The 27,495-nt window shown below is 40.3% G+C and overlaps 2 protein-coding genes across 3 annotated transcripts; one reads left to right on the forward strand and one right to left on the reverse strand.

Moving 5' to 3' along the window:
- Positions 1–1,021: 1,021 nt before the first annotated feature.
- si:ch73-127m5.1 (neurotrypsin) lies at positions 1,022–26,289 on the reverse strand. Its single transcript, XM_017437544.3, has 14 exons — positions 26,029–26,289; positions 21,427–21,469; positions 14,221–14,463; positions 14,012–14,150; positions 12,699–12,877; positions 11,530–11,677; positions 8,807–8,985; positions 8,459–8,600; positions 7,570–7,790; positions 6,454–6,595; positions 6,095–6,373; positions 4,993–5,115; positions 4,639–4,907; positions 1,022–2,952 (listed from the first exon to the last, which is right to left on the reverse strand). The coding sequence occupies exons 1-14, from the start codon at positions 26,125–26,127 to the stop codon at positions 2,444–2,446; spliced, it is 2,715 nt and encodes a 904-aa protein (XP_017293033.3). The 5' UTR covers positions 26,128–26,289; the 3' UTR covers positions 1,022–2,443.
- On the forward strand, positions 7,689–20,263 carry LOC108248655 (E3 ubiquitin-protein ligase TRIM39-like). 2 transcript variants are annotated; one of them, XM_025010339.1, is made up of 3 exons: positions 7,689–7,796; positions 17,064–17,141; positions 18,380–20,263. In XM_025010339.1, exon 3 carries the CDS (start codon positions 18,382–18,384, stop codon positions 20,062–20,064), a length of 1,683 nt encoding a protein of 560 aa, XP_024866107.1. In that variant the 5' UTR covers positions 7,689–7,796; positions 17,064–17,141; positions 18,380–18,381; the 3' UTR covers positions 20,065–20,263. The 2 variants fall into 2 exon arrangements, with proteins under 2 accessions (XP_024866107.1, XP_017293045.1); XM_017437556.3 differs by lacking the exon at positions 7,689–7,796 and adding an exon at positions 16,649–16,970.
- Positions 26,290–27,495: the final 1,206 nt, after the last annotated feature.

Here is a 27,495-nt window from a genome sequence, read left to right on the forward strand (position 1 = left end):
GCCACCATCTGCATTTAAAACTGGTAAAGGTTGATCATGTGTTCATCTGTTAGCAAAATAACCACTGAACTACTGGATGGATTTTAATGAAACCTGCAGAAAGTAATTATTGGACGTACCTCTACAATTGATTGGTATTAAGAGTCAACCCGATTCAAGATGGCTGCCACAGCTAACTGACCTTAGAAAACACAAAAATGTCTATAACTCAGTCAGTTTTACAGATATTGTGTTAAAACTTGGCGTGGTTGTAGCCGAGAGTTGTTTGCAACACATACTGCAAGTGCTACACGTTGCATATGATCTTTGCTGAAAATTTCAGCATTAACTGTTGGAGACAACCTCGTTTGTATGTTAGCAAAATATCTCAATAACAACTTTACAGAATTTATTGAAAATTTCAGTAAATATTCACGGGACATACATCTACAGCTGATTAAATTTTAGAGTTGATCCAATTCAAGATGGCTGCCACAGCTATTCAAACTTAGCACACATGAACATGGCTATAACTCAGTCAGTTTTACAGATATTGAGCTAAAATTTGACGTGGTAGCAGCTGAGAGTCATTCCCAACACATACCGATATGGATCTCAGTTTAAAACTCTGGCATGAAAAATAACGGGTGATCTGCATTCCTTCAGGGAAAGCTAGGCCTTGAATTTCGACAGTTTTCAGCAGAGACTGGCCGATCCGCTCCAACAAGGGCGTCCTCTGCTCCCTGCTTTCAGAGAGGAACAAAAGAAGTGATTATCAGCGCTCATGGGTGACTAAAAGCAGCAGCTAAGAAGATTTACTTTTCAATTACTTGCAGACAACAAGAGTTTTGTAATTAATCTTTTCTGTCAGTGCATGCGTTTTGGATTTGTGGACTTGTTTTTTTTTTTGTTTTGTTTTGTTTCCTGCTAATCTTTTCTCATTTGCTCCTTCAGAGCATGATCTGTTTTGGACAAAGAGTGGACACGTTTTTTTGGAAATGAAACTCTGATTTCAGAAAGAAACGAGAGATGACAGCAGCAGTTGTTTCTCAGGAGGTTTATGCTTTAATACTCAACCATGATTCAACACAGGAACATCTGATGGCTTCAACACGAGACATTTACTCCGCAGCCTGGAGACGGACTGTATTTACATGAACCTGCGGGATCTAAACGGGCGGAAAACGTGGCGTTTATGTGCAGGCTCGGGGCGGGGCAGCAGCAGGTAACAAGATGCTTCACGACACAATGATTCACAGTACGTCACAAGTCCATACGCTTACAGCAACCGTATAAAAAAAAAAGGAAATAAGAAACATCAGGGCCTGGTCAAACGGTCCTGCGAGGATGGAGCAACGTCGCCATCCTCTGGCTGCATCACGTCGTCTGCTCAGAGAATAACATCACACTGAACTTCACCGGGTTTCATTCACCTAAAACACTAAGAGCAGCTATCTATCCACCTATCTGAGCAAATATCTACCAGATCTATCCATCTATAGCAGTACAAAAAGATATTCATGACCTGACAGTCGGCTTCAAATGGCTTTGAAAGGAGTGGATCCTTCTGTACAGACTGAGAGGACCATACCAACAACTCTGCATGTTTTAGAACATTTAACAGCGACTGTAGCAGCAGTTTTCAGCAAACATCTTGTGATGATTAAGCTTTTTGAAGTGGGGGTTTATAAAAAGGTTATGAACAATCAATATCCTACCTGTTGTAGATATTTATTTGATAGGATTAGAGTTGAACTTTAACCGAATTGAATCAGGAAGTAATCATCTGCAGCTGATACAAGATGGGTGTTTATAAAAGCTGCTAATAAATGCAATAAAACCTAATAAATCAGTGGTATGGTCCCGAGTTGGGGAGCTAAATTACCTACAGCACGTTCACCAGTAAAAGGAATGAGACTACACCCTGAAGAGATGAACCCTGTTTGAAAATAAACACACGACTTTTTATAAAAAGCTAATCCGAAGACGAGTGTCGCCTGCTGAAGGAGATTATCTACATATTGGGCCTAAATATGACACGTTGTGTTGGTTAGCTGTTAGCTCACACAGAGGACACATAAACGGGTGGAATTAGCATAGATTCATGTGTGACCGTCTTTAAAATGTCCCTCAGGTATTTTTTTTTTTTTTTTTGCAGATACTACAATCCTTTTAAAAACATGCCGTGCTGATTTTTTTTGTTTTTGTTTTAGTTTTACAGATCTTTATCAGTGACAGGTCTCAGTTAGCATGCTGATAAATCTGTCATTCTAAACGACCCTTCAGTCTCTGTTCTGTCTCACATACAGGGTAAAGAGAAACACACTCTGTCTGACGATGAGAAACACTTCATAACAGCAGGTTTGAACGAGACTTTAAGCTGAAGCATCTTTTTTTTTCATTCACTCCTTCCTCTCCTCAGGTGGTCACGTGGCACAGGTGGTAACCAGCGGCATGGCCTCCGTCAGACCTCAATTTGTTTGTTTTTGTTGCCGTCCGCTGCGTGGTACGTGTGTGTTTTCATGTGAGACTGCTGATCAGTGCGTAGGTGTGTGTGTTTGTGTTTGACCTCGCTGGTTTCTTTGTATTTGAGCTTGCCGTGCTCGTCTGCGTGCGAAAGGTCACTGCCGGCGTGCGGCGTCGAGACGGCGCGCGCCTCCTCCGGACGTCCGTGCGTGTCCGTGACCTCGTCGATCCAGCTCCTGAAGCGGCTGACTCGCGTGTACAACGCAGGGACGGAGGGGTCGGAGCAGCCGTAACCGCCGGCGACGACCCCGGTGAGGACCCATCTGCCCCTCTCCTCCTGGCACACCAGCCCGCCTCCGGAGTTGCCCTGGCAACCGTCGCTATGGAGGAGGCTGGTGTCTGGAGGGCTGCCGGCGCACAGCGTGCCGTGACTGGAGAAGCTGTTGCCATAGCGCTTCTTGCATTGCCATGACGACATCAGAGGGACCCAGGAGGCGATAACAGAGTCTGGGAGAAATTCAAAGATTACACATCAGGATTACTGAATTGTTCTTTTCGCCTCATGAACCAGTAGATGGATTTTAATCAAATGTGCAGAAAAAATTCACTGGATGAACATCGACAACTAATTAGAGATTGGAGGCAACCTGATTCAAGATGGCTGCCACAGCCAACCAATCTTAAGAAACACAAAAATGGTGACAATTCAGTCAATTTTAGATATATTGACCTTGTGGTAGTAGCTGAGACTGATCCCTAACTTCTCTGAGCACTAATAGATTGCACAAGATCTTTGTTAGAAATTAACTAACTATTAGGAGTCAACTCTGTCTGTTAGCAAAATATCTCATGAAACTTTCAAGGAATTATCACTGGGTTTACATCTACAGCTGATTACTCAACCCGAAAAAGATGGCTGCCTCAGATAGTTGACATTAGCGAACACAAAAATGGCTACAGTTCAGTCGACGTCACAGATATTGAGCAAACATAGATGTGGTAGTAGCTGAGAGTGGCTACAACTCCATCATTTCTCAACATAAGATGATCTTAGTCTAAGAGGTGGGTGATTCCTTCAAGGAATGCTAAGCTTTTAATTTAATAAATCAACACTTTACACCCTGAACTGATCAATTAAGTCATTAATTAATAAATAATTAATAATATTAATGATGATGATAAGTAAAATGTAAAAATGGGATTATAACTCTGAGTTTAACTTTTGATGGTCACATTTTCAGTGGCTGTTATATTTCATGTAAAACCTCTAAATCTAACCACATGATGGCGCCAAAGTGACACTCAGAGAACCATAATTATTCTCTTATTTTATTTGTTTTTTACATATTGTTTTGACTTTATTGTGTTCCAATAATCTTCCTGTGTTTTACACATTTAAATACTTTTGTTTGTGTTTTAAGCTGCAATTTTTTATTTATATTTATTGAACACTGGCATCAATTCTAGTTTCTCAGACCCACTAAGAAATTTATACTTGATCTTTATGCTTTGCTATTGTCTTGTAAAGCCACAAAACGCTAGAAAAGAAAAGAAAAAATACTGATTGCATAACCGTGGCCAAAACTACTACTAATTTTAGTGACCAGACTGTTGATTTTCCTTGTTTTTATTATTTTACTTTTTTTTGCTTGTTTAGGAACAAAAACAAATATATATTTCTTTGGCTTTTAGAAACTCAAAGGAAATGTGTAGAAAAATACAAATGTAAGCAGTGTAAAAGATTTGAATTAGAACACAATAATACATATAATAAATACATACCTACATATATATATATATATATATATATATACGTATATATAAAATGAACTACATGTATATAATTACATATATAACTACAATAACTACATGTATATATAAATCAATTTATTTACAGTAAAAGTATTTGTAGCTTTAACAGTACTTTTGTGTCAAAGGTCATCTTTCAATATAAAAATATATGATTATAAATCTTTCTCTTATTAAAAATTCTAACATGTAAGTAACCAAAACCTGCAGTTTATTCTGATTTAATAATTAAGACGTGAAACCTGCACTGAAATGAGCCGATCACACACTAAAATGTGTAGTTTTATAAAAACTAACATACATCTTAAACCAGATTTCCTGTGAAAAATGGTGCAAAACGTGTGGATGCTGTTTGGCCTAAAAACGAAACAGAAAAACACAAACCTGGTCCTGTCCAGCTGGTGGTAACCATGACAACACAGGAAGATGGCACCTTTTCTCCTGTTGCAGCTTCAGCAGCCGGGAGGCACGCTGCGTTAGCGTTGGGTTCAAAGGTCAGACAGTGACCCTTGGTGCTGGGCAGCTTCAGCAGAGCCAAATCGTGGCCTCCGCTCTGACCCTTGAACTTGCGATGAACCACCACCTGCTCCGGGGTGAGACTCTGCTCCGACGCTCCGATTCGAACCACGTACCTGGACGGATCGGTGCCAAACCTGCAGCGTAGCGACAGGAAGGAGGTCAAAGCAAAAACGGTCCCCTGCAAACAGGAAGTGATTTACAGGTAAGAAGAGGATTTACCTGCTGAGGCAGGATGCAGACGTCAGCACCCAGCAGGGGCTGATCAGGGTCCCACTGCACAGGGGCCCCCCGACCACTTCCTGAGTCTGAAGCCACACCGACACCTGCCATGGCCATGATGTCCTGAGAGATAAGACAAGGAGTTTATTTTAAATATATATATATATATTAAAGTTTCTAACAGGGTGAGTCTGCAGTGTCATCATGCAGTGTCACCTGGGTCAACTTTATAATGTCAGAGTCTCTGAAATGGCAGGAAACAGAACTTATTTTTCTTTCTTTCCTTTTCTTCAAAACAAAGGACTTTTGTAAACTCTTTAAGTAAAACTAGAGAAAGAGCAGCTTCTGCAAAGATGCAGTGGGATTTGCTGAAACTGAGTTGTTCAGGCTTAAAAAAGCAGAAGACTAGCTAAAACCTTAAAGTAGCAAAAGTCTAATGATAAGCAAGAACCTAAATGTGGCAAAACAGTAGCTAGAAGCTAAAAGGAGCAAAAGACTAGCTTAAAACAGCTAAAAGCTATAAGTAACAAAAGGTAAACTAAAAGGCTAGAAGTAGCAAAACAGTAGCTAGAATCTAAAATTAGCAAAATGTAAAGTAGAAACTAAAAGCAGCAAAAGGCTGGCTAAAACCTAAAGTACTGAAAGGGTTAAAGCATTAAAGGCTAACTGAAAGTAGCTACATTTAGCTATATATAAAACTAACATAAGCAGGCAAAAATAGAGTGAGTCTGCTGACAGATTTGGAAGAGAATCAGGTTTTTGAATTAACTTAATGTGATTCTATTAAAAAGATTTGTAAATGAAGTTAAATATTTTAAAAGGTATAATATTTGCAAAAAACAAAAGTCATAGCACCCATCTCCTGAATGAGCTGAATGTTTTCATGTATAAATAACCCCCCCTGATTTAGAGTTCACACAAATATTAAATTTCTTGATGCTGCAGTTTTCACTGACTACCACTAGAGGGAGCCCATGCACCATCAGGGTTACCAGGACCACAGTTTGAGAACCCTGATTCTTTAGAGAAGTCCTTGTAACTTTGGGTCAATTTGACCCGAAGGCCATGGCAGGGTTAAGTCTGGTGTTTGATCCTGCCGTACCTGAGCATGTTTTCCTCCCTCTGGTTCCTCCTCTTCCCGTCCTCCTCCACCAGCTTCCTCTGCCCACAGCTCGTATCCTGATGCTCGGTCTTCAGCGCCGACTCTCGCGGCGTGACGTCACACCTCACGCCTGCGTCCTGTCTGCGCCTGCAGCCCTGGATGTTCTGGCCAAGTGTGGGGCACTCTCCCAGGAACTCCTCCTTCCCCGTGCACCTCACCTGGTCCAGGTGGATGGGTCCCTTCCCCTGACCGAAGCCTCCGGCTGCTACCGCCCCACCACTGAGGAGGAGACGTGTGAAAGAACATGAGTTATTTTAAACAAGAATTCATGTTCATTCATTCTTTATGTAAACACGGACCTGTGTCCAAGCTGTCTGCACACCACGGCGGCGTTCAGGTCATTCCAGCCCGAGTCGCAAATACTTCCCCAGTCTCCATGGAGATACACCTCGACTCGACCTTCCTTCCTGCTGCCGCCACCCACGAGACGCACCAAGGGACCTGGCAGGATGAAAACTCTCATTCATATTCATGCCTGAGCCTCGACAAAGACCAGAAAGCAGCGGCGGAGAGAGTTATGTGTTCACTGGCAGAGTTAAATGTCATCTGTTGTCTTTTTTTGGACAGCTATTCTCATTTTAATGACCTGAGCATGTTGACAGGCGGAGGAGAATCCCTGAAGTGCAGAGCGAGTAAAAAAAACTTTTTTTCTATTAACATGTCACTGAAACAGTTTGAGCTGCCAGTGTGTTGAAGTAAACATGCAAATTATACAGCAGACTGTGTGGTTCGATCGGGGATACTGTGCTGTCCATGTTGCACAACATGAACAAAATTAGCAACAAAAAAACTGAGAGTAAAAACTTTATGGAGATAAATGGAAACACAAGAAAACCCAGTCTTCTCTGGAGCTCTATAACTCAGACATACTTCAGAGTAGAAACATCATTTAAAGTTTAATCAGGTCATAGAAAATTGGACTTTACATGTCTGAACTCACATTTTGATTGCTTTTATGGTTTTTACACAATCACAGTTTGAGTTTTATGGTTTTTACAGATTTTTTCCAGTAAATGTTCAACTGACACTAACGTTTGAGCTGTCTAAAATGTTTGAATGTTTCGCAAACTAACTCTTCTTACTTCCACAACTCTTTTTGGTACATATACGAATTATACATCAAAACGTGGGGATTTTTGCCTTCTTTCACCCAGTGTGTCTCTCACTGATATAAGGCTTAAGGTTTTCTTCCAAATCCCCCCCAGAATACAGAGAGTGCACACCAAGGCTTCCACAAATTCGATTATATTTTAGCTCTTTTTTTTTTCTTCAAATTCAAATCTTTTTAACTTGTCATACCTTCTACATAAAACACTTTAGACACATACAAATTACCATGTGTGACTGTCAGAGTCTTCAGTCACTTATGGTTCAAATGTTTTTAAGATCAGTGAGTTTGAGGTGTTGTGTCTTACCTGTGGACGGCGCAATGACAGGCACCTCATTGGTCTCCTGGACGGGTCGTCCTCTGCAGCGGACGCCGACGTCCTCGCTGTGGGAGCAGTCGGTGCGACCCCAGATTCCGTGGCGACAGTCGAGCAGCGACGTCTCAGACCCCTCGCAGTGGACGTCGTCCAGGAGGATCAGGCCGACGCCCTCACCGAACGCCCCGTCTGCTACGACCTCAGCGTGACCCCTGAAGGTAAACAGGCTTTAATATTCATCAAGGACAGCAGTGGTTTTAATCTCATGTCAGACAGATTTGACATAAAACTGTCTCAAAGCGATCATTGCATGAATCAATCAATTCAAGATGGCTGCCACAGCTTGACTTCAATTGACTATTACTCAGTCAATTTTACAGATACTGATCCAAAATTTTGCTTGTTAGCTGACAGTCAGCCTCAAAACATACTCTCCAAAATCAGTCTTTCTTATTTTAAAATTTCTGACATGAATGGTTTTGGGGCAATATGCATTTATTTAATAAATGCTAAATTATTGTATTAAATGTTATTTTTTCCTCATCTGCCTGGTTTCTGCATTTGGTTTCTTTGTTACTTGAATTCAAACACCCTGACGTTATCGTTTGTTTTGTTTGTGTCAATTCAGGAAACTAAAAAAATGATTTTATTTTTGTCCAATCTGTGTTTAATTAATCCTAAATAAATAAACAACCAGATAGTCTTCATCTCAGAAATTCATGCATAGCCGAGCACCTTTAAGAGTGCTAAATAATGTTTTTATTTAATTCTGAGATTATTATTCCTTTATGGTGATAATTGGATTTTAAAATCAAATTTTATTTTATTAAACTAAATTCACGTCATGAAAAGTTGCCTGCGACCTCGTTAGTGTTTGTACCTGTAGCCCAGCTGTCTGCAGACCACCTCTGCGTGCTGCTGGGTCCAGTGGTCATCACACACCGTCCCCCAGTCTCCGTTGTGAAAGACTTCCACTCGACCCTCCCAGGGAGTGTCTCCGCCCACCAGACGCACCACGCCATCTGAAGGCAAAAATCCACTCTTAAAAAATGCTAAAACTTTCATTACATTTAAATTTCAGATCAATTATTGATCATGTTTCGGTTCCATGAATCGATTCGTTTCCTCATAAATCCTGCTCCTGCTGCTTCGTGCAGGAATGATTTATTCATGTTCAGGAGATAAAAATAACAGCTTTGGGTCTACCACTGTGTGTGTGTGCTGTAACCTGTATAAGGACTGCAGGAGACCCCAGCGTCCTCCATGTGGTCACAGTTGTGCTGCTCCCAGTCTCCATGGGGACACTGATCCAGGAACAGCTCGTTTCCGGTGCACTTTACAGCATCCAGCAGGATGGGTCCTGAGCCCTGACCGAAGTGGGCCCACGACCACGCCTTCGCTACTTCCCTGCAGCACAGTCACACAGTTTGGGTGAAGACTGGACGTCTCATGTGGTTAAACTGGTCTGAACTGTTTCTGGGAAGAAACTGGTCTTTCTATAGGAACGTCTCCAGCACAACAGTTTGAGTTTTTCGAAATGGAAAATTTTTCAAGTGTTGACTTTACTAAGATGGTCCCCCTCTTACTATCAAAGTTAAACCAAAATCCACAATGTCAACAGTCATAAATCTTAAGAAATTTCAAACCAAACAAACAGACTCTGAACTCTGAGTGCGTTGCTTTTTTCAAATTTGTTAATTCAAATTTGTACTTGGACATTTTAAAACTCAGTATTTTTGTTTGTTAAGCATTTGTCCCTGCATTTATCTTCAGCCGACTTGACCATTAGATTTTATATTTACTGCTCTTTCTAAAAAAAAAATCCATCAGACAGCTGCAGCTGATCCAGAACGCTGCTGCCCGAGTCCTCACAAGGACCAAGAGAGCCAATCATATCAGTCCAGTTCTGGTTTGCTCTGACTTCCTGTTGCTCAGAGAATTGATTTTAAAATACTGCTGCTGGTCTACAAAGCACTAAACGATCTGGGTCAATGGTTCTATGAACCACTGAGACCTCTGAGGTCTCTTGGATCAAATCTGCTCTCTGTCCGCAGTGCTTTTATGCACCAAATATTTGGAGCAAACGCCCAGAAAACTGCTGGACCGCTCCGACTGAGAGTCCTTTAAAATGAGGTTGAATACCATCCTGTTCTATGCTGCATTTTACATTTCTTTCTTTTATTCCAGCTCTTATTCAGAGCTTGCTTTTAATTTTTAATTTTATGTAATGTTCTTTCTTTGAGAGTAATTTCACATTTCTGTCTGTCTGTATGGTGTTTTTGTTCTTTTGCAGTTTGTCACAATGTTTTTCATTGTTTATGTGAAGCACTTTGAGCTGCTAAAATGTGCTTTATAAATAAAACTGCTCTGCGTTGCCTTAAACCTTTTAGCACTGACCTATGAATCATTTAAAACAAGCCTCTAACTCAAGGGATGAACCTGAAGAATGCAAATTGGACAAATGGAGACCCAAAGTCAGAATATCAGGTGTAGAAACTGACCTACAGTAAAAAACTGTTTCTGAAAAAGATTTCCTTCACCAACAGATAAAAATCCACCAATGAGCTGATATTAACTTTATGTTAAGGAGACATCTTTGGGAATCACAATTTATTAGTTTGTCAAACTGTGTGATGTTTTATCATTTTGCTTAAATGCAGGAAATTGGAACAAATTTAGTTTGTGCCTAAATTTACTAAGTTATCTCTTATGTGTTGACAACGCCGGTTCAACTTTTGCTTCAGTGATTCATAGATCAGAGTTCAATCCCTTAACAGAAAACAAAAAATATATATATTTTCTTTTATTGTCAGATACGTAGACTGAGCTGAAAACGTCAGAAAAGCCAACACAGATCCAAAGAAAAGCCCTCAGAAAGTCTTCCTTCATGGAGACAAAATATAAAGACATAAGAGTTGCTCAAGACTTTTGCACAGTGCTGTAAGTGAAGAGTGTTTTAATTATGATATCTCAGTATTTTCTACAGGAAACTGAAAAATCTAAATGTTTCTCATGTCTGCTGCAGCTCCCATCAACGTCAAATGCTAAAAAAAGTCAATATTAGTCACAGAAACGGTTAATAAATAGCAACACGGACGCTGCTGATTCATCCTCATGACTTATTAATGACAGATGCTATAAAAGATTTATGATGTTTTTGTCTCGATGTGTTTCTGCTTGTTTGTTTAAACCTAAAATAACTGTAGGTGATTTTGTTTAAAGCACAGAAAGCAACAGAAACCAGGTGTTTTTGTGCTGTGGAAACCCTTCCACATATTATCATATTTATTAAAATAGATTCCTGTGCTTTTGAGTCCTATTGAAGGACAAATTTGAGGATTTTTAGTAGTTTATTCTCATAGACCATCATATTAATAGGTATTCAGTTGGAAATGCTCCTGCATACGTTCAGATAATTGAAGTTAAATATTTTAATTTCCATGTAAAATGATTTGTGATTAAATGTTTTTACCAGTGCTTTAATATCTGAGAGCTTCCTATCATCTCCACAGAGAGGTTAGAAAAATGTGTCAGTGTTTGACACATAAACACTGCGAAGAGGAGAAACTAAACCTTGTGGGGGTAAAAACATATTTTTGTGTCGTTTTGTCAAAAGTGTCAGCCTGCATGCAGCTGTGTGAGAACCTGCACATCACTGTCAGGTTATTTATTATTTACAAGCACAAACACAGATGGCGAGGCGTCTCCTGTGTTTTGGGAGATGTAATGTAACCTGGCGTCGAACACAGGAGCGTTTCACTCTGCAGCTACAACTTGTTTGCTGTTTGACACCCAGAGCTGCGAGCAATGTTTCTGAGTGCACAGGAGGCGACCCGGGCTCGGATTAAACCCTGAACAAACATGGATTCTGATCCGAACAAGCCTTTCTGTGTCAGCGCTGCCTGTCCTGATAGATGTTAAGTCAGCGCTGCGGCGATGCTGTCGGCGTACCCGAAACCAAGCTGCCTGCACACCACTTCTGCGTCCCTGTCGTCCCATTGGTCATCACAGACCGAGCCCCACCGCCCTGCGTGAAACACCTCCACGCGACCTTCAAAGTCCTCCTCGCCTCCAACCAATCGCAGAGGAGGTCCGCTACCTGAGGGAGGAGGGGAAACACACACTTACTTTCCTCACAGGAATGCATATCGCCCACCGCCTTTCATATCAGATAACATTATCAGGAGTCTCACAAGTATGTGTTGTGACTGACTCTCAGCTACTACCACATCAAATTTTAGCTTAATTTCTGTAAAATCAACTGAGTTACAGCAAATTTAGTGTTGGCTAATATTAGCTATCTGTGGCAGCCATCTTAACATAAGTTGAGCCCAAATGTTAATCTGTAGATGTGCAGCCAGTGATTCATTTTTGCAAGTTTCGTTAAAATCAATTTAGTAGTTCATGAAATATTTTGCTGACAAACAAACAGTTAAAGCTATAAATTTAAGCAAAAAGCTTCAACAATCAGTAGAACTTATATGTTGTCAATGATTCTCGACCACAACAAATTTCAGCTCAACATCTCTAAAATTGACTAAATTATAGCAAAGTTTGTGTTTGTTTAAGGTGATTTGGCTGTGGCAGCCATATTGAATTGGATTAGATCCAGAAGTTAATCAGCTGAAGATAAATCCACTGGTTATTTCCTGGAAGTTTAATTGAAATCCGCCCAGATATTTTGGGAATAGACAGTTTACCCTAAATAATTTATGACTAAATTTTAAAGAACGCTTTGACACCATCTGTTAGAGCTCAGATTGTGTGCTGGGGAGCAGTCTTGTAACTAAATTTTAGGTCAGTATCTGTAAAATTGGCTTAGTTGTGGTCATTTTTGTGTTTTATAAGGTCGGCTGACTGCGGCGTCCATCTTGAATTTAGTTGACCCCAGAGTGAATCAGCTGTAGATGTATTTGTCTAGTGGTTCATGACATATTTTGGTAACGGACACACACATACATGAGCAAAAACATTGTCTGAAAGGCAAAGGTAGGCGATAATCAGCTATACTTTATACAAAAGGATCTGATTTTAATAAAATAAACAACATCCATATCTCATCATTGGTGGGCAGGAATATTCAGGTCTGGTTGCCATAGCAGTGAGGAAGTCACGCTGACCTTCTGGTGGTGCGCACGCCGCTGCCGCCTCGTTTCCATGGCTACAGTCGCCGGTGACGAACGTCCTGCTCCGGCACTTGCTCAGGGTGGCCTCGTCTCCACGGCAACCCAGCCGCTCGTAGTGGAAGAGGCCGGAGCCAGAGCCGAACTGGGAGTGCTGCAGCGCCATGCCGATGTCACTAACAACAGCAAAATCAAAAAACAAATAATTTGATTTATTTCCAGTTTTTAATGCTCAGGACACAAGACCGAACTGAAGTGGCGATACGATGCACTTCACCGCCTTTCTTCAGCAAGCCAACAGATTAACAAACTGGATTTTTATAATTACTAATTCACAAAATCGGACTTAATTGAATTGGTTTATAACAACATTGAACTGAAATGTAATGATTGAAGTTATGATTCTTCTTAACTGGATCATGACTGATTTTTTAATAAGACTTGTTGGACTGAAAAGAACAATGTTTCATCAGAAAATTTGGCCTCAGCTGAAGTTTACTAAACAAGTATCTGAATTTAACGGAACTGAAATTAAAAAATGAATTGAACTAAAATGAACTAAACTGGCTGTAATATAAATTAACTAAATTTAATTCAGTTTAAATCATCTGATTTGATTACATTGAGATTAACTGGGTCAAACTGATTAAAACTCAATGAAAGAATTTTAAACAGAAAATTGAAAGCCACTAAAAATAAATCAATTAAACTCGACAAAATCAAATAAAACTGATATCATTTGTCTTGAATCATTTGAACTGAGCTGCTTGGGCAGAAAGTCAATACAATAATTGGGATTCTTTTTTTAAACAGATTTTTTCTACTTTTCTGTCTTTATTATTCTGATTTTAAAAAATGGAAATACCACACCACGCCACCAGGTGGTGGGACCGTTCAAATGAACGACCAAAACACAGAAAAATAACATTTCTAGCCTGGCTCAACAAAACTTCTTTTTGTTTTAATTTTTACATTTTAAATTTCACGATTTCAGCACCTAATCAAAGTTAATGGGGACAGGAATGAGATAAAGTGTAGAAGTTTTTAAAAAGCTCCACATCTTGAATCAAGAACCGAGATGTAAAGATCTCCTCTTTGGAAAGAGTTTTTAAAAGTCTAATTTGCTCCCTGACAAAAACTCAATTTGTGCGCGGACGAAAAGTACAAACGCTGCAGAAAGTCTGTTTAATTAAAGAAAATAATCTAAAGAGCTGAAGACATGTCCTCAATTAATTTAAATTAAATATCTTGTAACCAAATTTAATTAAACTTTAAAAAAGCAGCTTAGACAGACTCATCTGCCTTCCTACCCCAGACCCAGCTGCCGGCAGATCACGCTGGCGTCTCTATCGGTCCAGTGGGAGTTGCACACCGCCCCCCACTGGCCATTCAGGTAAACTTCAACCCTCCCACTGCCAGACAGTGAGCTGCCAACCAGACGGACTGCACCTAAAAACCAGAGGAAACACTTTGAAAACCCAGCAGTGACACGAAGGCAACACCAAACGCGTGGACGCACCTTGGTGGCAGTCGCAGTAAGCCCAGCCGATGGCTCCGGAGTTCTGTCTGAAGAAGCACCACGGGTTGGACTCGCGGTCCGGGTTCCTGCAGTAGCTGTGGTCCCCCAGGCCCCGGCCCGGGTACTGCATGACATAGTCTGGAAACTCAGTCCACTTCAGACACGGGGCACCAGAGTCGGTCTGGGACACGGTGCCGTTGTAATACCCCAGCTCGGTGAATCCCTCAGAGCAGGACAGAGGCACTGCACACAGAGGAGGAAGAGCAGGGATGAGGGAATGCTGAGGGTCAGAGAGGACGGTGCGAATAAGAGGGACAGTTTGCGAGGAGAAGAGGAGTGGAACTCATCTTCAAATCCCATTATCCCCATGTCTGTATTTCATCTGGACATAAAAAGCCAACATGAGTGATTCTCACAGTCTGTCCAGGATCCCGCCTGATGTATTCACCCCGCTGATCCGGACTGAGGAGGACATCAAACCGGCCCTAATGTAACGCGGGGGTGACCAGCTACCCCTGAGTAATCTCCTCTGAGAGGGAAGAATGAGAAGAGTGAAGCTCAGACAGGCTGTTAAGAACCGCCGACATCAAAGACGAGCGAATTAGGCCACAAAATGTAGAGCACTTTATGTGCTGGAGCTTATTAGAAACCTACAGATGCTTTCATGAAGAGGACAAAACGAGCCCAGCAGAAAGCTGACGAGACTCTGACTGAACTGCAAATGATGCATTCACTGTACCCTGGAAAAAAGGAAAACAACTCTTTGCTTTACTACAAACTATAATAATATAAAAATAATTTACAAATAGTAATATATTTTCAAATTTTAGCTGTTTCACTAATTGTAACTCTTAGATTTGCTTTAATTACTGTTAGTTCTTGGCTAGTTTTACTAATTTTACCTTTTAGCTACTATTATAGCAACAGTTTTTATTTCGGTTTTGTTACAGTTTTGTTCTTTTTAGCTTTGCTCATTTCTTTTTCTGTATAATCAGAAAACCAGCACTATATCAGCTTTGTCATTTGCTCAGCTGCTATCAAGACCTATTAGTGATCAAAGTCTATATTTTTTCAAGTTATTTTTTAAAATATACAACTATGATAGGATAGAAAACTGTGGTAAAGTCGGTGTTATGCATTCAGGTGCTCAGGTACAAATGTGCGTTAAAGAGTGTGTTCAGGAAAAAGGAATGAACTCTGAGTTTGAAAAACACTTCATATTTAAACTGTTAAAGTGCAGTAAGCCCAGGGAAAAGCGTCTATGTGACGAGTAGGGATGGGTGAAAGCCCACAGATCCTTTATAGCACTTCAGTGTCCGTGAAAGAGTTTCTGTCTTTGTCACTAAATCTGCCAGCTTTTTTAAAAAAACATCACAACTTTCAGCCCACTCTCACGTCGGGCTGAAAGTCGACTCATGCAGCATTCTGTCTAAAAAGAGAAATCAGATCCTACTGCCAAACTGCAAACAATGACAATTAAAGTATTTGAGAATAAATTACAGAAAAAAACCAAACATCTGAAACCATCTGCTGGACAAAAAAAAACATTTAAGGAGGAAGTTGTAGTACTATTACTACATATTTAACCAAAACAGATCACAGATATTTCATCATGGACTCAGAAAACTTTGGCAACGTGTAAAAAGTTGACACATCTGTACTTTAAAGTAACTTGCAGTGATGAAATATTAAAGTGAAAGTTCAGATCTTTTGAAGTATGGTTCTGTAGAATAGTTACAGTTATCTTACCTGATATATATATATATCACTGTTTGGAGGGAGAAAAAGAAGCTCTGTTCTGTTCAGATTGATGAGCTAATGGCTAGTCTAAGAGGACCCAAGTGGACCGCTGCAGTCATTAAAACCTTAAATCATCTCAAAACTTTCCTAGCAGTTTAGGTGAACAATATAATAGAAACTGATGCACATTTACACTCATTTATGTAAATGTGGGGCTGTGGCTCAGGAAGTAGGGGCTCATCCTGTAACCAGGGCGTTGCCAGTTCGAACCCCCACTCTGTCCGTGTCCTGGGGCGAGACACTTCTCCTGCCTTGCTGATGATCTGGGGCAGACTGACAACGTAGCTCATCACCAGTGTATGAATGAATGATTGTAGTGTGAAGGGATTTGGGGTCCTTGGACTGGATAAAGTGCAAGCCATTTACCATAGTGACAGCAGCAGTTAGCTGTAGCAGAGTTTTCTTATTTTGCAGGAATAACCGTGCAATGCATGTAATAATGTCTCGTTTGCATGTCTTTTCCTTTTCTTTGTTTACAAGCTCTCCTTCCAGTCTTTTATTGCACGTATCTGCAGCCTTATCCTCTACCTTTGAACTTTTTTCTTTCATATAAAAATAATCTGAAAGTCTAACCGCCACAATAATAATAGATAAAAAAAGAACATGCAGCATTTTTTTTTCAACTTGTACTGGGGTGTGTTTTACTTAGAGAACTTTGGTAGTTCTTCCACCTTGAAGCTTTTGGGGGATTTTTTTTTCTTTTTTTTTTTTTAAACGCCAAACTATGATTAATGGCGGAGGCGTTCCAGCTTTGGAGGAACAGTCTTATCTCTAAAACACACACAGCTTGGCCATCCAGCAACATTATCTCCTCACTGCAAGACCTAAATGCCCACAGAACACACACACACACCAACACACAAGCTTAGTTTCACTTTGGATGAAGATAAAAAGGGAATGAGAGTGTGAGACATGTCCTGAAATCAAAAAGGAAGCTATGAGTGACAAGGGTTTGTTGTTATTTATTTATTTAGTTAGTTAGTATCAGGCATTTCCTTTTAGTCATTTGATCACACACAAATAATGATGTCTGTCCCTTTAAGAAACTCCAGGAAGAAACCGAAAGTGTTCAGGCCTTGGAAAACACCTAGTTGTTGCAATCCAGGCACACCAGAGAACAAGTAAGTAGGTCTTTTCTTAGTCAAACTGTCCATGTATCATACAGCTACTAAACTTTGTGGTTTTGGGATCTGTAATTTAACTTCTGCTACTCACAGCTACACACCTGCAGCCTTACAGACCAAAGATCTGATAAAAAATGAGCTGTCTTCCTGAGCAGGCTCAGTTCTGTAAACAAAGAAATCCTCATGAAATTGTTTTAGGGGTTAAGGCTGGACTGTTTAACCTTTGAGCAAACGTGGATAAAAACTAAAAACAGTCACACGTGTATCATGTGAGCCAGATTTGAACATTTTGTGAGGTCTTTCTTTTCATGTTTGTGTTTTAAAGTTACTATGAATATTAAACAAATAAGCTCTTAAAAGCAGCCTTTCAGAATCCAATCTGAAGATAAAGTTACTTTCTTTAAAACTTTAATATTGCAGAGTGTTTTCTCCCAGTGCACGATTTTTGTCGATTTAGAATATGAAAAAGCAGGACAATATAACAACGAATATGGTTTCAAACAAACATTAAACTGACGACAATCAGTAGATGTTGAGCGTAGCCTGTTTGTTTACAAGTCTTTGAAAAGGATAGAAATTAAAGTCCTGGCATTCCTTAAAGTAATGCATATCATGAGCCATCTTTCATGATAGGGTTTGAGATTTAAATCATCTTATGCTGAGAAGAGACAGAGTCAACATTCTTGAAATATCAACAAATTTGCAAAATGTTACAGTACGGGTTGTGCATCCTTCTCAGCTACGACCACAACAAATTATAGCCTAATATCCATAAATCTGAATGTGTTGTAGCCATTTCTGTGTTGCAGCCAGCACATAATAATAAAATTAGGACCGGTTTAGTCATGGGAAGCTAATTTAATTAAAGAATTTGTAATTTAACATGTTATTATTATACAAATCCAGCAACTCAAACTGTTAAACTGAAAGGGTTCAAGTGAGCAGAAATGGTTTATTAAATAATTAAATGGGTAAAAGTTTGAGCACTAAAATTAAAACCTGTAACTTTGTCAGAATCGCACATCTGAATTTGACCTTTTGAGCTGTTGTTCAAACATTTAAACAATGATTTTAGTTTATTAAAAAAAAAAGAAAAAATGTAAGCAAGAAGGTTTTGTCTACAAGTCTTCTAATCTGCTCTCTAATATTCTACTTAAAAGCTTTTTTATAAGCAACAAAACTGTTGTCATTTTTTCCCTCTAAAATGTTAATGTGAGTTTTCTGTGTGTTTTTAGAAATGGCGTCCAGCAGCAGTCTGTCCGAGGACCAGTTCCTTTGTCCCATCTGTCTCGAAGTCTTTTTTAAACCAGTTTCCACACCATGCGGACACAACTTCTGCATGTCCTGCATCACATCCTACTGGGACGACACGCCGGTCTGGCAGTGTCCGATCTGTAAGGAGGATTTCCCAAAGAGGCCCAATCTGAAGGTCAATACTTTCATTTCAGAGCTGGTGTCACAAGTCACGTCGCTGCATGTGACAAGTAGCCCCAACCGGAGTCCGGCTCAACGGCAGGTTGGCAGCGATGTGCACTGTGACGTCTGTCCCGACAGCCAGAACGGTGCTGTCAGATCCTGTCTGGAGTGTCTTGCTTCATACTGCGACAGACACCTGGAGCCACATTTCGTAGCTTCTGGACTGAAGACACACACACTGGTGGAGCCTACGGTGAACTTGGTGAGCAAGGTGTGCAGGAAGCATCACAGGCTGCTGAATCTGTTCTGCAGAAACGACAACTCGGTGCTGTGCGACTTCTGCGTCTCCGCAGAACACCCGAGCCACGACATGGTTCTCGTGCAGAAGGGATACTACGCAATGAAGGCCCAGCTGGGGCAGTCTGAGGCCAAAGTGCAGCGGATGATTCAAGAGCGGCTGCAGAAGGTCCAAAACACGAGGACGTCGGTGAAGCAAAGCAAGACGAAGGCGAAAGAGGTGATGGCGAACGGCACTCGGGGCTTAAAAGAGCTGGGGTTGGAGATTAAGAAGATCCAAACGGAGCTCATCAAGGTGGTGGAGGAGAAGCAGAAAACAGCGGAGGAAAAAGCAGAGGGATTTATTAGGGATTTGGAGACGGAGATTTGTGACTTGAAGGCAATGGCGAAGAACATGGAGAGACTACAACAAACTAAAGATCAGTTCAGTTTTCTCCAGAGTTACTCAAACCTATCCCGACTGCCACACACCAAGGACCTGTCCATGTTCAGCTTTACGCAGCACCTGGAGTTACAGCACATGCACAAATATCTCAGAAACTCCATTTCTCAGCTGCAGGCACTACTGATTCAAATAAATGAACAGATAACTAAATTCTCAGACAGCTCAGAAGATGTATCAAACACTGTCACGCTCAGATACATGCAGCAGTACGAGGTGGACATCGTCCTTGATCCGGACACAGCTCACCCTCTGCTCAGTTTGTCCGCCGACGGCAAACAAGTCAGGTACAACACGGGTACGGGTCTGTGGGGAAACCAGGTTCTGACTCCCAACATGTTCACCACGCACCTCGCGGTTCTGGGACGGAGAGGCTTTATGTCCTGCAAGTTTTATTTTGAGGTTTGCGTCGGTCAGAAGACCGAGTGGTGTCTGGGCGTGGCCACGGCGTCGATCCAGAGGGTCGGGGCGATTGTTCGAAACTCCGAGCACGGACTCTGGGCCGTCTGGTTCCTGGTAGATAAGTTTGAAACCTTCAGTTCTCCGGGTGTGTCGGTGCACGTTGGTGACGTGGAGAGAGTCGGGGTGTTCGTTGATTACGACAGAGGTGAAATAACGTTCTTTGACGTCATCAGAGCAACACAGATTCACTCTTTCACCGAGTGTTTCTTCACCGAGGAGCTCTACCCGTACTTCAATCCCTGTGATAATGAGTACGGTTCAAACCTGGGGCCAATGGTAATCGTTCCCGTTTGTATGGAGTGAGTAATTTATTCAGTTTTTATTTATTTTCCTTTTGATCACTAAACATGTCTAAATAAATGTGAATGAATCAACGGCGACAAAATGCAGCCTAGAAGTTGACCAATCAGAGCTTCTCATCAGCTGATGACTTTTTTTTTTTTTTAATTAAGGCTGATTTATAAAGCCAATTTTTTTGTATGGCTCAAAAGAAAAACTATCTGCAACTAAAGTAATTTGCCATATAAGGATGTGTGCAAAAAATCCATAAGGGTCAAACACAGTCGGACAGAAACATTTAGTATCTAAGCAAATAAAAATAAAACTTGGTGAGCAATAAGAATTAGGGTGGCGTTTATCTGACCCGATCAATCTGTCTAAGGACAAATTAGTGATGTTTTATCTACGTTTTTTAAGCATTTAGGCAATTATCTCAAAAGTTTACATTGAGATGAATAGTTTAAAGTCATTTTGAAGCAAATCAGTTTTAATTTTAATTTTGCATTAATATTAAACATGCTGTATATATATATATATATATATTAAATTATGCATTATATTATATATACAAAGTTGTGCAGGTATATTAATCCTAATTAAATTTTAATAAAGTATAAAAGTTGGAACTAACTCTTTTTTTTCAGTGTGTGCTTCCGTCTCATGCAGTACGTTTCATCATTCCTCCTGTTTATCTTTATATTCCTCCGCTTTTCACACGTCCCGTATTTTACCTCCTCCCTCATCCTTTTGCCTCATTCAGGCTTTTCAATTCATCCCAACACCCGCAGTGCTCACACCCTCCTTGGTGCCACGACAACCATACTCTGCCCATCGCCATGGGAACGCTCAGCCTCCCTGGTCCTATAATCCATTTTCCTGCCACAATGACTATTTGACACGCTTCACAGTCGCAGGCTTTGGTTGTCTGTGTGGCAACGGCGTCTTCCTCACGAAACACAAACATGCTAATTAACTGCTTGAGTTTGATTTTAACCTGATTTTCATCATCTGAAGCAAAAACTAAATACCTATATTACGTATTTTAACCTGTTCTAGTTCTGAATGCATTTCTTTTTTCCTCAATTTCACTCATTTGTCAACGTGTGTGCGGCTGTAAAAGCACAAATATTCCAACCCGAGGAGGAGGAGCTCCTCTCCCCACCCCCATCATCATCATCATCATCATCATCCTGGCCTCCATTCCTCTCAGGGATGTACAGAAAAGAAAAGAAAAAAATAATGAAAATGAGAGGCAGAGGGGTGAAGGCTGAGAGGAATCTAGGAGGGGGAGGATTTAAGACAGCGGGAGATGAGATTTATGACTGTCTGAGTCAGAATGTGGGGAAAAATGGAAGGAAAAACAAAACATAATGACCTTCCACCTACCTGAGTTCTGCACCTCGTTTAAGTAACTGTCCTGAGCCACGACCTGCAAACAGAGAAGACACAGACATTTAGACAGACTGAACTTTATTTTAACAATCTCACTTTTATTGTTTTGTTTTACTGGAACAAAACATTTCAACATATATTTCCTGTTCTATTCATTTGCCTATTAGTGGAACAGATCAGACTCTTGTGAGTGGGTTTTAGAGACATTTTGTTGAAGCGAGTAATAAAAACCTCACTATATTTTCCAAAGAAATGAGTCATGATGAGGAACAAATTAAAAAACATTCAGTAAATATGACATATACGGGATGTTGGCATAGTGCACAGTCTTCACAGTAAGCAGTCCATTACCTAACGTTTCTGTGTAGATCTTATTTCTTCACAAAGTCTCTATAGAGACTGTCACGTTTCTTTATATCAGATGAAATATAGTATGTCAGTTCAGACATGTAATAAATCTTGGCAGGTTCTGGATGCTTTTTGTAGAGATAATTGTATACCTTCAATTCCTGAATGGAAAATGGTTCACAGTTACAAAGTATAGTTCTGTAAAGTGCTTTACAGCGTGCTCCTCACTCATACAGTGCTTTATATTATATATTTTACACCATATATACACTATATTTTCTATTTCTGATGCTCCAAAAGGACCAACTTATCAAATTCTTCCCAAACTGTTTAAAAAAAATATTCAAAAAGTCTCAAACACAATATTCTGACAAACAAATTCAAATTCTACTTCTTATAAATATGATTTTCCCTTTTTATTATGAAATGTGTGAATGCTTTAGTGTAGATTATCTGAAGCTCAAAACCGTGCCTTACAATAAAGAAATGCGTCTCAGATGGACGATATTCTAAACATCACATTAAGTTTGGATGCAAATGTCCAAAAAATAAGAGTTGGAAAGGACATTAAAAAGTAAAGCAGGTATTCACGGCAAAAAGGGCATTCGGGACATGAAACTGGTTTCAAAGAAGAAGAGTAAAACATAAACGTGCGATTAAAAATTTATTTGGGAACGTATCGGAAAATTTAACAATGAGAGTCAGCTGTCTCAAAACACGCACTTCTCAACTAAAAATGTTATCTTAGATTAAATATTTTCTGATGAGTCATTCTTAGAAAGTGTCCTTGAATATAATCAGATCAAGATTCCCGTCCAGGGAATTAAAAGTTGGTACAGTTGCTGTCGTGTGAGGAAAAACTTCAGGAATACAGGTAATCAGACACATACAATACACCTCATTAGATGTTATTTGTCCCCGATATATAGCTGTTCTTCATTTCATAAATCAAGTCAAAAGATACACACACACACACACACACGTGCACACTCCCTCTGTGGAGTAACAGACGCAAGGACAATGAAGGACAACACATTTCACCTTCACAAAGGTGATTTCTGCTGCCGTCCAGAAACAAAACGCTGCACACAAACATACATGCAGGGGCACAGCCAAGTGTGGGCTGCGGGGTGGCCATGCTCACTTCAGCTTGGCCACCCCACAGGCCACCCCACACATCTGTACTCATCTTATCACAGGACTGCATCAAGAAGAACCTACAGAAACACTATCAATGTTCAGATATTAAATATTTTAAAGATTTGCCGAGTGGAAACACCAAAGGCAAATAAAAAGTACTTCAAAGCTGCCGGATTCTAAAGCCCTAAGAGATTATTGGATGAGAAAGACTAATAAAATGTGTACATATTTAATTTACAAGCTAAATTAGAGATAAGCTGTTTAACCAGAAAACAATAAAATTAATTTCCATCAGAGACTAAGAGTCCAATAAAAATAAATGTATACTCCCCAAAGCTGAACCAATAAAATCCTTCTATAGGCGTCATGATTGCAAATGTAAATAAGAATGCTGTAAAAATTAACTATTTAGTGACTTCAGTCTGGCCACTCGTATACAGATACATTAAAACCCCAACACCTCCCAAAGGAGACGGCTCAGCCTAATGGTGTTAAAGCAGGAACAGGTGACCTGTTGGTGGTGAACATGGAGGCTGATATTCCCATTCTTGTCAATCGCACGGCTCGATTACGGCGGTAATCTGTTAGAACGCTCTCACAGCTGCGGCCACTGCACCGCCATGCAAACACACACACACACGCACACACACCTGAGAGGCAGGCAGAAACAAATAAGCTGCAAGCGAGTCAGTTTTCAGCTCAGGGTGGAGGACACTTCTGAGTGATGCTCACAAATAAAACGAGTTTAAAGGTTGTTTCTGGGACGACTTATAGATTTTATCTTCTTCTCTTCGTAGTAAGGTCATTGTTCTGGATTTAACCCTCCAAAAAGAAAACCCTTTATAAACAAAAGCTGTGGCAGATGAAGGGACTTAAGTTTAGTTGCTGTGCTGTCTTTTTGTGTAGAACAGTCCAGACATATTGGGGGAAATGAGGCAGCAACGCTGTAAATGAGAAACAAAGTGAAACAAATCTGCGTTTAGGTTACAGGTACAGATTCACTGCTCTTGTTTAGTAATCCAATCAGCTCCAGTTTTAGTGAAAAACAAATCCCTTAGTACAAAAGCTGCACAATATACTGAAAATGTATTATTATTGCAATATCATTGTCACAATATGTACAATATTAGTATTGCAATATGGATAATATCAGTATTACTGTGTACAGCATTAGTATTGGAATGTTTTTGCAATATTAGTATAGATGATCAATTTATAATCGTGGCTGAGATGCTAAAACACAGAGTGCTGTGAGCATCATGATGACAGAATTGATGCAACTGATTCAACGTTAATATTGCAACTGCATGTTTCTTTAATATGCAGCACTTCTAAATATCAAAAGGTTTCTTTTCTGTCTTGGTTGTACTGATTAAAATTTCCTGAGTTACTTTTATACAATGAAATACTTTGAAATTTATGAATTTAGTCGTCTGAGTAAATACAAAAGGCTGATACATTAGGAAGAAATGACTTGACTACATGCGTCTAATCCTTACTGACAAAATTTATCTCATTCATAAATCAGCCTGCTTATCATCTTTTTGTTAGATTTGTGTTTTATTAAATAAATCAACTCAAAACACAAAGTAATCATTGGAGTATTTGTGCTACTAGTCCTCGTTGAATACCAGCTCTGTTCTGATGAATAATTCATATTCCATCAGGTCTAAAACTTTCCCCCTGAAGATAGTCACTGCGATGTCCCGCAGCAGCAGTTGTCATATTCAAACTGTTTAGTGACTAACGTATCAGTCACTCATTTTCACTTCGAGTCATGTTTTATCCATTCCTTTTAATCTGAGCTTGTTTTGTGACACTTTGTGAACATTTTGCATCTCATTTGGTGGTCTCCTTCTTTCATCTGAACACAACGAGGAGTCGGGGAGGCCTCTGCTCTGCGGGCTGATCAGAAGATCAACCGTGACCCTTCAAATCCCACTGTGCCTTGAAATTCATTGGCAATAAGTTTTGAGACAGATTTTCAGAGGTGAACTCTGTAAAACAGCAAAAGTGAACACCTGCGCTGTTCAAAGACATGTCATTGCTGTTAACGTGGCTGCGACACCGATTGCTTTTAGCACATTTGGTCTGTTTTTGATCCCAGCTTTTATTGTTTGCCTCAGTAAAAACACAACACAAACCCATGCATGTATTTGTAAAAAATGACCTGAAAAAGTCTCACTTACCAGTAAGAAACTTAACGTCTTAAACCTACCACTCAGGGTTTTTTTTTTAACTCATTCATAAAGTTTTCTACTGGTTATGTTGCTCATTGGTGATTAGATCTGGTTCAGAGTTGTTTGAGGACAGTGGAGGTGCTGTGAAAAAAGTAACGATGCAAAGCAAAAAAATGGTGCTTTGGGCCAAAATGGATGACATAATAAAGCTATGAAAACACCATGTTTTAATATACAGTAACTCCTGCTTTAATTTATTATTAATAATAATTCTTTATCTGTATATTTAAACATGCATGTCCTCAAGCATTTGTGCTGCAGCACCCTCAGCACCCCTGCCTCACGGCCTCCAGCTGCTCAGAATGCTCTGACCTACAACACCTGATCCCCTGCAGTTTTTGGTTTCAGCTCGTCTAGATTGGACCAAATCTCTGTGACAAGCCTCAGCCGCGCGCGCGGGGTTCATCTGCACAACACCGCGGGGGCAGAGGAGCCACCGACCGCTTTCTCCAATGATACCCCCCCTCCTCCTCCTCCACTGAAGGAGAAAGAGGAGGAGGTGTGCAGGTTATTGTGCCTGACACCGTGCATGGCTATGCGTGCACGTGAGAATCAATAGAGCCTGCTTAATTGGACAGTGTGCCAGCGGTAATTGGTTAAAATGCGGATCTGGTGCTTGTTAACGCCCCGACCTGCACCTGCTTTGTTTCTGAACATAAAACATAAACCAGCACTCTTCATGCAGCTTTAGCTGGAATATCACTTTAATTATCAGCCTAATTTAACAAAATGAGGGGCAGGTTATTAGAGCATGACCGTCTCGGGACATGGCACAAGAGGAAAAGCAGGCCATGCTGAGAGGGAGAAAATAAAAATCAGCCCGATCATCATCAGATACAGGATACAGGATAGAGGACAGAGTACATACCTCCGCCAACAGCGGCAGCCAGAGGCAGGCGGATCCGATCAAGCTCAACATTCCCCGGCTGCTGAGAGCCATCCTTCCCGGCCGGTGCGTCCGTGTCATAACCCGAGCTGCTGCCGCTCCTCTCCCATCTCTGAGTCCAAACCTGCCCGGGAGGTGAAGCCTGCGCTCGGACCGCTGCTGGAGAGCAACGTGCTGTGGTGATATCGCTGCTGTGTGGGAGGCTTTACGCACAGAAGACAGGGTGCGGCACCATGAACTGGATGGAAAACACACACGCACACACACACACAGATCCGATAGTGGTGAGCTCTGCAAAAAGCATCTCTCTCTTTCACACACACACATTCTGGTGTTTGTTACTTCAGCTCATGCTGTATTTTCAGACACAAACGCTCTGAAATCGACTTCTTCTGTTGAATAAATGCAGTAATCAGAAACCCAAAATAAATGCCTATTTTCATGGATGATCAGGTCAGACTTCAGTGGCAGGTGTTTAGCTGAAACTGTAAGGGGATGAATATTTAAAAAAAAAATCTGAACAAGCAGACCTGATGAAATTTAACTTCATGTTTTCACTCACAGCAGAGAGCTGTTCAAGACAGAGAAACACAGAGAACATTTAAAAAACGATTAAAAGAAAATCAATCCAGTTTTATATATATATATATATATATATATATATATATATATATATATATATATAACAGCGGTTAAAGTCAGCAGGACTTATAATAAAAAAGCAAGCCAGTCCAATTCAAATCAAAGCCATTACTGCAAAGGAATTGACACTCATACTATTCTGCTAAATGTCTATATCATTGTGCAGCTTTGAAATAAAACATGCAAATTATCCATCAAAACACGTGGATCAATCTGGAATCCTAAGTTGTGACTTTTGATATCAGTGCATTGTATAAAGAAGACAATTTCCATAAAGAAATGCACAAAAACCATGGAAATCAATGGGATTTTGGTAACAGATGAGAAATCTGAGCCCTCTCTGGAGCTCTACAGCTCGGATGTTCTTCACATTAGAGACATCATTTAAAGTTTAAACGAGTCACAGAAAGTTAGACTTTACATGTCTTAACTGGCTTTTTGATGCATTTTACAGGTTTTACCACAAATTGTTCAACTATCATGTGAGGATGTCAAGCCAACTTAAGTTTCTTTGGTGCATATGCCAACTATTAATAAAAATGTAGGTTTTTTGTCTTTGTTCAACCAAAGTGTCTCTCACTGTTTATTTCAAATCCTCCCAGATTGCAGAGAGTGCACAGATTTGAGGTATATTCTAACTTAAAATATTCCCTTCAAAACTGGAAGTGAAGGTTATTTTTAATTTCTCACACAGAAACATAAAAAAATCACACATCAGAGTCTCCTGCCAGTCATGGTTGAAGAATGATCCGACTTGGAGTTTTTGCAGCGACTGTTTGTTTTGAGGCTTAAACGGCTCCAACTCTG

The sequence above is a fragment of the Kryptolebias marmoratus genome, linkage group LG17 (assembly GCF_001649575.2).
Source record: "Kryptolebias marmoratus isolate JLee-2015 linkage group LG17, ASM164957v2, whole genome shotgun sequence".
Lineage (NCBI taxonomy): Eukaryota > Metazoa > Chordata > Actinopteri > Cyprinodontiformes > Rivulidae > Kryptolebias > Kryptolebias marmoratus.